The 11,456-nt window shown below is 45.4% G+C and overlaps 1 protein-coding gene across 1 annotated transcript; it reads left to right on the top strand.

Annotated features, from left to right (window-relative positions):
• Positions 1-10,017: 10,017 nt before the first annotated feature.
• LOC136639124 (uncharacterized protein F54H12.2-like) lies at positions 10,018-11,208 on the top strand. The gene has a single exon (XM_066613143.1). It carries the CDS (start codon positions 10,018-10,020, stop codon positions 11,206-11,208), a length of 1,191 nt encoding a protein of 396 aa, XP_066469240.1.
• Positions 11,209-11,456: the final 248 nt, after the last annotated feature.

Below are 11,456 nucleotides of genomic sequence, written 5' to 3'. Positions count from 1 at the left end.
CATGCAGTTGGGCAAAGAAGACCCACCACTGGAGGTGAGTTGGCATGATGGGTGGAGAAAGGATGGAACAAGGAGACATATTGGAGGTGGGATGCCATATTGGAGGTGCTGTAGGAGGATGCTAGCGTGGCTGAGTTAGGCTGTACATGGCAAGGAAACCTCCTTCCATAAACGGAAGTCTCACTCGAATGAGAAGAATAAAAAGAAACATAAACTGTGGCAACTGACCCTGGGGAAAGCCAACAGGAGCCAAGGGGCATCTGATTCGGGACTCCTCATCCCTATGGAATGAGGACAGGGAGGTTAGAGAACAACAAGGCAGGGACAGAGTAGGAGTAGGAATTGGGAGTGGAAGCATGATGGGATGTGATAGCCCATTCAGCAAAACATGAATGGGCATGAATTCCCCCGCAGGGGGAAAGGAACAAATAAGCAGCCCATCTTGGGGGACTTCGTATACAAGTGCTTTTATGCGAATGCCCGGAAGTCTCCAACTCCACCATGGAATCTCTGTGGGTTAAATTACCAGGCTTGAGGAGCAATGGAATACTGGGGGCATGCTATTGTCTTCTGGACCAAAAACCTGAAGGGGACCTTGAAATGAGGAAACAAATCAAGGTGGTATCAAGGAGAGATAGGGTTGTAATCATGGGGGAAATCCTCATAGCGACTGGGTCAATTTGTGTTCTGGTCATGGAAGAGAGACCAGATTTCTTGACATGGTAAATGACTGTGCCTTAGAGCAGCTCGTCATGGAGCCAACCAGAGGACAGGTGACTCTGGATTCAATATTATTCAGGACTTGGTTAGAGATGTAAATGTTATTGAGCCATTGGGGAACAGTGACCATGCTGCAATCCGTTTCAACATGCATGTTGTACCAAACAAATCTGTCACAAAAACCCTTGATTTCCGAAGGGCGAACTTCCCTCAAATTAGGAGACTAGTTAGGAAGACGTTGAAAGGGAAGGTAAAGAGGGTCCAATCTCTCCAGAGTTTGTGGAAATGGTTTAAAACAACAGTAATAGAGGCCCAGCGGAAGTGTGTACCATAAAGGAGGAAGGGTTCGATTCCTAGGAGGATGCCAGTATGGCTAATGAGCCAAGATAGAGAGGCTGTTCAGGGCAAGGAAACTTCCTTCCATAAATGGAAGTCTTGCTTGAATGAGGAGAATAAAAAGAAACAAACTGTGGCAAAAGAAATGTAAGAAGGTGATACAGGAGACCAATTGACACTATGAGGAACACATGGCCAGGGACATTAAGGGGAATAATAAAAGCTTCTTCAAATATGTTAGAAGCAGGAAACCCAACAGAGAAGCGGTTGGCCCTCTGGATGATGAGGGAGAGAAAGGGGAGGTAAAAGGAGACTTAGAGATGGCAGAGAAATTAAATGAGTTCTTTGCACCTATCTTCACAGTAGAAGACCTTGGACAGATACTGCTGTCCAAACAGCCCCCATTGACTAAGGGTGCAATCCTGACTGCACCTAGGGCTGGTGCAAGTCCCTTGAGTTGGCCCAGGAAGGTTGTAAACATGCTGTAGAGCATGTTTGCACCTCCTCGAGAGTCAGCTGGGCTGGCACAGCAATGCCTGCCAGCCCAAAGAGGCTAAACCCAGCCTCTGTGCTGACTCAGACAGGGAGGGTTGCATTGGCTAAGTTGGCTGATGCAAGGGTCTGGAGAGTGCCAGGAGGAGGCACTCCGGGGTGTGGGAGGGAGCAAAGGGCAGTCATGGGAGCAGGTGGGCAGGAAGCAGGAGGTGGGGCTGGGACCCGGCTTTTATGCTGAATCCCAACCCCATTCCCTGAGCAGTGCAGAGTGTCTGCAAGCCACTCTGCTCTACTCAGACTTACGCCACTTCTGGAGGTGGTGCAAATTCAAAGAGGCCTATTGTGGCAGTGGTGGCTTGCTCAGGGGTAAGGGAAAGAGTTTTTCCTTGCCTCCAACTGAGCCACTTCAGGCCCCAATCTTGCACTAAATACAGCGCAGGTCTCCTGGCCTGCCTGTTCCAGCTGAAGATAGGATTGTGCTGTAAGAGAAATAGAGCAGTGGTTCTCACACTTTTAATACCAGAATCCACTTTTAAGAATGAGAATCTGTCAGGACCCACCAGAAGTGATGTTATGACTGGAAGTGACATCATCAAGCAGGAAAATTTTTCACAATCCTAGGCTGCAATCCTACCCACACATACCCAGGAGTAAGCCCCATTGACTATCATTGTTAAAAGCATATACAGAGTAACCTGTTAAAAGTACCGATCTGTCATATTTCCCCAAATGCACATACCATGATAGTATCAAGTCTAATATATTAAAAATAAAATATTGAAATGAATGGGGACCCACCTGAAATTGTTTCGTGACCCACCTAGTGAATCTCGACCCACAGTTTGAGAAACACTGGTATATATGCTATAAGACAAGCCAATGTGCGCATCTTGGTTATCAGAATAATTTATTCCACAGCTTCTAGTCACAGGATGAGGCGTGGAGCTCTATGTGGCCCTGAGAACTTTGCCTAACCTAAATCAGGCTACTGAACAGTGACTGCCATTTATTTTTCAACATCTGTTCACAGGCCTGATCCTTTTCTACTTTGCTGCGCAATGCTGTTACCTGACTAGTTTTTATCTGACTACTGTTTTTATGATGTTATGTTTTTTATCTGCTTTTAAATTATGTTTTTAACTTGTTTTAACCTTGTTTTGTTAGCCTCCTTGAGTCCCTTTGGGGAGAAAGGTGGGGTAAAATAATAATAATAATAATAATAATAATAATAATAATAATAATAATAATAATAATAATAATAAATTATCAGCCAAGATGAACTCATCAAAGTTCAAACTCCTTCCCTGTAACTCTCCTTAAATGATTGCAGCAGAAGCCAACCAACTTGTTACAAACAAGGCAAAATAAACTAATGAAATCATAACTTGAGAAAACATTGGACCTTCAGTATATTAACTGTTTACCCAAGTATGACATTAGCCACCAGTCTTCATTTCTCAATTAAGCTTTTCCCACCCCTAGGACAGCAGTAAAATTTATCTCAGTATGGGTTTTTTGATGGGTCAATAAATGTGACATCTGAGAGAAACTTTTTCCACATGTGGGGCATTTGTGAGGTTTCTCCCCAGTATGAATGTACTGATGGGTTCTTGATCTCTGAGAGAAGTGTCTTCCACAGTCCAGGCATTTGTGAGATTTCTCTTCAGTATGAACATTGTGATGCCTAAGCAAATGTGATCTCTGAGAGAAACTTTTCCCACGTTCGGGACATTTGTGAGGTTTTCCCCCAGTATGAATATTCTGATGTCTCAATAAACCTGATCTATGAGGAAAGCCTTTCCATAGCTGGGACATTTGTGAGGTACCCCTCCCCCCCAGTATGAGTGTACAGATGGCTTAACAAATGTGATTTCACAGAGAAACTTTTTCTGCACTCAGGACACTGGTGTGGTTTCTTTCCTGTGTGGATCTTCTGATGTCTTAGTAAATGTGATCTCTGAGAGAATCTGTTTTCACAGTCATGGCATTTGCAAGTCTTTTCTCCAGTATGAGTTATCTGGTGTTTTACTGATGAATTTGAATGGAACCTTATCCCGAAATCCGGGCAATCATAATTTTTCTCTTCCATGGAGCTGCTCTGATGTTTATCAAGCTTTGATTTCAACTGGAACTTCTCCCCCAACGGTGGGCCTTCGCTGCACTCTTCTCTGATATGTTCAAAAACAAGTCCTGACCTAGGGTGGTACCTTCTGCCATAACTGGAATATAATGACTTTTCTCCCTCCATATCCACTGGGCTGGGATTGCTGCAGGCAGCTCCAAGTCTTTTTGGGAGCTCCCCAGATTCCTTGCATTCCCTAAATTGCTCCACTCCCTGCTCTGTGTTGAACTCACATCCTTTCTCCTGCACCTCAACTGTTCCCAGCACATCCTCTTGGGTTCTCCCTCATCCTCTCCTGGGTGTTTTTGCTGGGTCATTTTCTCCAAGTTGAGAATTCTTCCCCTTGAGTCGAGTTCCCTTCCCATCATCTGAAGAGCCAGAGAGAGGGATTTTGTCTATGTTTTGGTGACCTATTTTCAAGCTCCCAGCAACCTCCTCCTTCCCATCTTTCCCTTTCAGCCCATCTCCCTTTCTGGGCAACTGAACATACCCCCCAAAACCCATTCCTCTCCAGGACTGTGAACACTCTGTGCTGAAATGTGAAAAACAAATTACCCTGCCAAGGAAATGGATTTTGTTTCTGGACTCAGGGAATCCTGGTGCATCATTCAAACTCCCCTTCCCCCCCCCAAATATTTTCTCTTCATGCAATTTGAGTGATTTATGGAATCATATGTTTCTCCATACTTATCCTTTCATTTTGCACACCAGTATAGATACCTAACATAATTGCCCACCCTGAAAAAATAGTCGTCCCCCCACCTCTGGAATCTGCAGGGAGGCTGATGTAACCTCCCCATAATTGTGGCACTGTGACGCTAGCCTCTCATGGATTTCAGCATCCACTGATTTTGGTATCTGCAGCAGGTCGTGGAACCAATCTGCTGAGGATACCAAGTGCCTGGACTAATAAAAAGCCAAAACAGATAAAGCAATCAGTAGTAGGGAGTACATACTTCATGTCAAACTAACTTTGACAGCGGAAGTCCCGCCCCTTTTTACCGGAAATCCTGCCCCCTAAGGGGGTTCAAGTGACCCCTCAAACAACTTTCCCCAAGACCGTCGACCACTAGGGAAGGGTTTTGTAGCACCCCGACATTTGGTTTGGTGGGAAAAGGAGCCTGCCAATAAAGTGTTGGAAAGGGGTTCATGTGACCCCTCAAACAGCTTGTCCCAACACTGTTGACCAATAGGAATGGGATTCGTAGTTCTCGGACCACCACAGGGACCAATGGGGAATGGGAACAGGCCCGGGCATGCCCCCTCTGTATTTAAGGCCCTGGCCTTCGGGGGGAGGGAGAAAGCGAATCAGCCTGCTGCAGCCATGGCATCCCCTCTGAAAAGCTCACCCGCTTCACTTTCTGAGATGGAGACTCCCCAGTTGGAGTGCGAGATCCCTGCTAGGGAATTGACCAAGATGGAGAGCCCCAAAGAAGAGAAGGAGAACGTGCCGCCTTCTGGGACCGAAACTCCCCAGAAGCCCTGTGCTTGTAAATACCTTGCTTGGCAGATGGAGAGCCCTGAAAAGCCCCCTGGTTGTGAAAACTATGCTTGGCAGCTGTTTAAGTTGGAGAGCACCGAAGAAGAAGATCCGGAGACCCTGGTCAGACCCACTAATTCTCAGAGCCCCATCGAATCGCCTAACACCAGGGTGCTCAGATCAGTGTTTGAGAACCTCCCCCATTCGGCCTCAGTCTCTGAGCGTTTGACGGGATCTCCACTGAGGAAGAGAAGCCGTTGCTGTGAAATCAATGTTAGTGAAGAATTTTGTATGCCGATACCTATGGAGCTTCTTTACAAGCTAGCGTGGGATGAAGAGAGTGTGCGTTTTCCCCCAAAAGGCTGTGACTGTGGGGATGTGCTTTTCCACACAGTATCCGACTTTCCGGAAGCAGCTGCAGTCAAGATTGCGCAGGTAACATTTTTTTTTTTTTTTTTGCAGACATGCTTGATACTCATTGATGTATTAATGGGTTAGAAAGACAGAAATATTAGAAATTAAGTTTGTTTTTATATTTTTAAAGGAATCCCCGGAGGAGAAAGAATGTCCCGGATCTCTAAAGATCCAGAAAGTTCCAGGAAAACAAGTAGGCCGAACAAGTTTCTGTGATATTTTAGGCCTTCAGAAGAACCCTGTGGAGTATTTTAGACCAAGCTGCCACTCAGGCGCTATGAAATCACTAATCAGAGCTACGATGTATGTGATTCTTAAGCATTATTATAAGGGGTATTCAGTTGACTGCTGTTTTGGATGTAAAATTAAATGCATGGATAAGGAAGTTCACAGTTGCAGTGATTGGGATAATTTTGATAGATTAGGTATATTCCAAGTTGTGTGTCAAAGAATCTACCTGCTGGCAATTCTGAACACTGTGATTAATATAGCTTACAGTTTACGGTTTTTGCATCTGACCGCCACAACCGTTGATTATATTTTAAGCCTGTTCGCTAGCATGAAGGCTTTTCCTGACACCCTGAAGTGGCTTGATTCTGTGATGAGGGAGGAGGATTACACTTACCTTGAGTATGTAGAGCCCGTGGTTTAAAAAAAAAAAGTATCAAAAGTTTCTTGCAAGAGGCCACTGTTGTCTAAGTGTATGTAAGAAGTGAAGGAGATGTAAGAAAACACTGTATGATTTTTAAAAATAAATAAAAGAAAATGGAAGACCCACAAAATGTTTGCTTTTTGAGGAGAGGAAGGGGAGGGAATGGAATGAACCAATAGGAATTGGCTTTCAGGAACATGTCCGGGCATGCCAGGGCATGCCCCTGTATTTAAGGCCCCGGCCCGAATGTAAAAAAATAAAAAATAAAAACGGAGACTGTAGATGGGCAGTGCTTGGGTACAACTATCAATTTTTATAACACCGTGGATCCGCATAGTAATTCACTTGAATGGGTTACACACCTGGATGATTTAATTGGAAAGGTGCCCTTGGAGAGTGAAGAACCAGAGCCCTGTATTGGACCTCCAGAGGGGGTTTTATACAGGGGTAGTTCTCTGCCTGACAGCCAGGAAAGTGAAGTGGATTCAGCACCCTATTGGACGCAATCCATGGTAAGCAAAAAAAAAAAAAAGTGTTTTTGGGGGGGGTATGGGATGGTTTCGATATTGGGTACATGGGGTGGAGTGGTAATAATTTGCAATTTTCTTTTTTAAAAAAAATCAGATGCGGGAACTAGATGTTGCGCCACTAGACTGGTCGGCTGATGGGGATATCAGTGAAGATATCTGGAAAGTCCGAAAGAAGACAAATCACCAGTGTCCGTGCATGTCTGTATGTAAAATTTTACCGGGGGGGGGGGGTCTGAAATATAACTAGACACTGAGGAAAAAAAATGTGTGAGACATGATTTTTTTTTTTGTCTTGTCTAGGAAATTGAAGAGGTTGTTGTTGGGGGTCTTGAAAGACTGAGTCTCAGTGAACCACTAGGCCGCTCCTGCTCCCCTAAAATTCCGGAGGAATGAAAATAAAGTGTGAAGAAAAAAAAATAAAATAAAATTACATTATCTGATTGCGCGTCTTTCTGTGCTAAACTGGAATCATGGAAAAGCATGAGGAAATTTTAAAAAATATATATTATACACCTGAGGCGGTCGGGAGCTTTGGAGGGGTAAATACCCTCTTTCAACAGGCCAAAAAGCATAGTAAATCGCTGACTCAAAAACATGTTCAGGAGTGGCTTGCAGAGCAAGATGCTTACACATTGCACAAACAGCCTCGAGTATGATTTAAGAGAAACAAAAAGGTTGTTTCGGGAACGAATGCACAATGGCAGGCTGATTCAGTGGATTTGCAGCAATTTTCTAAGTACAACGCAGGACACAAGTACATTTTAACAGTGGTGGATATACTTTCTAAATACAAATGGGCCAGAAGCTTGAAAGACAAATCAGGTAGGCAGGTGGCAGCCGCTTTTCAACACATCTTCAAGCAGGGGAGAATACCTCGCAAATTGCAGACTGATTCTGGTAAAGAATTTCTAAACCGTACTGTGAGAGAACTATTAAAAAAACAAGGCGTCCATCACTTTGTTACAGGGAATGAGGTCAAAGCTGCGGTCGTGGAACGTTTTAATAAAACATTAAAATCAAGAATGTGGAGATTTTTCATAGCTAACAACACTTTTAGATACAAGGAAGTGCTACCACGACTTATAAGCAGTTATAACCACACAGTGCACAGAACAACCAGGGTTCGACCTGTGGATGTGAACCAATCCAACGCCGTGTCTGTCTGGAAAACAGTGTACGGAGATTGGGTTAGAGGGAGAAAAGAGGTTTCTGTGTTCAGAAAAGGAGATCATGTGAGGATCTCAAAGCTCAAGGGGGTATTTGAAAAAGCTTACGAACAAAGCTTTACCACTGAGATTTTCATAGTCGACCAAGTCAGCAGCAAGGGGAGAAGACCCGTGTACAGCTTAAAAGATTACGAGGGAGAGAGCATTGCGGGGACCTTCTATCCTGAAGAATTACAGAGAGTGAGGGCGGGAGAGGATAGGGTTTACAGGGTTGAAAAAGTTCTAGCTACGAGGGGGAGGAGTAAGAAAAAGCAACACTTGGTGAAATGGTTAGGGTGGCCTGACAAATTTAATAGTTGGATCGCAGACTCTGAACTGTGTGAAGCTAAGTAGAGAAGGGGGAAAATGGCAGAAAATGATTTTTACATCACCCTTCCTAGCAACGCCTGCAATAAAATATTTGATCAGAACAGCAGTGCTGCCTTTACGATCCATCTGGCGCGCTCCCTGGATCTGCCAGGGGAGTGGGAAGTGGGGTTAGCGGAGATAAAGTACCCTCACACCTGGGACACACAAACGATAGAAAGTTTCAAATTGACGATGGAAGGACAGAATGGCTATTCACTCTACGGAGGGGTTATTACGCTTCAGTACCTGACATACTGGATAATATGAACAAGGTAGTAAAGAGTCATATAAATCCACCACCTGATACATCTCTGACCTATGATTCTGTGGATAGGAAGGTCTATCTTATTGCTCCGTCGCTTCACAAAATTGAAGCAGAAGCGGAACTGTCTCATATATTAGGGCTGGACACGAGTTTTGTTGTTGGCATCCTTCAGTCTTGGAAGACTATGGTGTCACGCTCTGAATGGTGGTTCTGGAACAGAGTGTCCCCTACAGTGCGCGAAGCCTGGGTAAAGTAGGTATGGAGGATAGGCTGTTACCCATGCAGCAAATCCCCCCTCTCCACGTCGCTGAAATGGTCCAATGGAAAGGCAGAGGCCAATACGGTTGGTTCCAGCGGCGTCGCAGGAGTTGCCAGAACGTGACTGTGTTCAGCCATGAACTGCCTCAGGGACTCCGGCTCCTGATTTTGCCTTGAGGTTGACTCCTGAAGCCTTTTCCATAACTGGATGTAGCCACAAGGCAGTGGAGGTTTGGGATCAGAGTTTTCCTTCTCTCAGATGAGCTGCCTTCCCAGGCTGACGAGTCCCATCTACCCGGTGGCTGTTTAGTTGCCTCTTACGACAAGTACAGCCAAACTGAGGGCCTATTCTTATCCCCAGCCCCCAGGGGTGGGACACGAGTTTAGCCACCAGAAAATCAACCTTCACTGCAGATATTACAGGGGGGGTTAGCACCCTATATGTTTACACAGACATTATAGACCACCAAGTCGTGGGGGACTTTTATGTGCCTCTGTTGTTCCTATTGTGTTCCTATTTGCGGAGAGAACGGTGATCGAGTAACAATCACTTACGATAGACTGCATTATGTCCTCATAAACAGGGACCATATAGATACCATCACAGTGGAGATAAAGACAGACCAGAACAAAAATGTGTCATTTCGTTTCGGCAAAGTGGATGTGAAGCTGCACTTCCGTCCCAGGAAAAACAGGTTATTTTAAAACATGGCTCTTTTAAAACATTACAGGGATCCCACCCTTTATAGCAACTACTATAGGGTGCAGGCCAGGCAAGGCCTTCAAGGATTTCATGGAGCACCTGTTATGTATGGGGCAGGGGTCGGAGGCATTTTCTGAAGTCTTTTTCAAAAGGCGGTTCCCCTTTTGAGGAGGGGATTAGAGATTATTAAGCCGCACATAACATTAGCTGCCCGCAATATTACCCAAGACGTGGTCGGGAACGTTTCTCAGGCCATATTGAATAAAGCTATTCCGCAAAGGGGCTTGGGGCTGATGTATGTGAAAAGAAGGAAAGTGGTTAAACGAAAAGCATCACGAGCACTGCTGACAGGCCCACCCCGGCCCTTTAAAAGAAAGGCTAATAACCGAAGGACGACGCAGAAGAGAAAAGCGCGGAGACCGAGGTGTAGAATGAGAGCCCTCTCTAGAGACATTTTTTAAAACGATCATGGCTTTTATTCACGACTGCTCAGAAGAGTGTACAAAATCCGAACTAGACCTGTTCCAAATAGCCCCTACACAGACCAGCATTGATGGAAGCATTTATGTGGAGGTGCCTCTGATGACGGCGGTGACGGAGTCTTCATCTTTGGAGTTTTTCATTGCGGGGAATGGGGAGGATTATATGGATTTAAACAACACTTTACTATACCTGAGGTATAGAATTGTAAAAGAAGATGGTGGCAACATTGACAGGCACGCCGAAGTGGTGCTGGTGAACTACCCGATTGCTTCCATTTTTAGTCAGTTGGATGTGACCCTGGGAGACAGACTCATCAGTCGGAGTAACAACTGCTACCCCTATAGGGCTTTCATCGAGGCAGTGTTAAACTATGGCGAAGACACGCTATCCAGCCAGTTCTTTGCAGGAATGTTTTACAAAGACACTCCTGGTGAACACAACTCAGTGGACCTGGACAGGCACAACCAGGGGTTTATTAAAAGAGCAGGGCTGACTGCTGAAAGCAGAAAAATAGAACTCCTGGGTCATCTCCACGCGGACCTCTTTTTTCAAGAAAAACTACTGTTAAACGGCGTGGATGTGAAAATTAAACTCACCCGGAGCAAAGACAGATTCTGCTTGATGACTGATGACGCAAACGTACGCTACAAGTTGAAGATTTTGGCAGCGTTGCTGTTTGTAAAGAAAGTGAGAGTTGCTCCAGGGGTACGGCTGGGGCACGCTGAAGCTTTGCTTACAACCACCGCCAAGTACCCCGTGGACCATGTCAGTATGAAAGTGTTCAGTCTCCCTGCGGGGAGTCGTGTCAGTAACCAAGAGAACCTATTTCTTGGGCAACTTCCGAAGATGGTCGTAATCGGCCTGGTGGACAACGACGCTTTCAGTGGGACCTTCAGCAAAAACCCGTTTAACTTTAAGCATTATGACATCAGTTTTTTTGCTATTTACCTGTCGGGCTACCAAATCCCTGCAAAGCCGTTTCAACCAGACTTTCAAGAAGGAAGCTCTGTGAGGGAGTACATGAGCCTGGTGCATGCCACTGGTAAGCACATGAAAGACAGAGGGCTGATAGCCAACAGAGAAGACTTTGCGAGGGGCTACACGCTCTTCGTCTTCGACCTGTCCCGACCAGGAATGCGGCGACCACTATTCCTTGATCAACACGGGGAACCTTAGGGCAGAAGTTCGGTTTGCCAAACCCCTCCCGCAGACCGTTAACATGATCGTATATGGGGTTTTTGACAATATAATCGAAATAAATAACCAGAGGAATGTTCTGTTTGATTATATGTGACATGGACACTCTGCAGTTAACGCGGCTGCTGTCCGCTGACCCCGCCACCCGTAAGGTATTCAAGGGAGTGTTTCCTTGTGACCAACTTCCTAAAGCGAATCAGTTACAGAGACCCGCAGGGCTGGTGGTC

This window comes from Tiliqua scincoides, chromosome 2 (genome assembly GCF_035046505.1).
Source record: "Tiliqua scincoides isolate rTilSci1 chromosome 2, rTilSci1.hap2, whole genome shotgun sequence".
Classification (NCBI taxonomy): Eukaryota; Metazoa; Chordata; class Lepidosauria; order Squamata; family Scincidae; genus Tiliqua; species Tiliqua scincoides.
This window is presented reverse-complemented; position numbering and strand designations above follow the sequence as displayed.

Bases quoted from the DNA above. Each gene is read 5' to 3' on its own strand.
- LOC136639124 (XM_066613143.1), top strand. From the start codon at position 10,018: ATGGCTTTTATTCACGACTGCTCAGAAGAGTGTACAAAATCCGAACTA.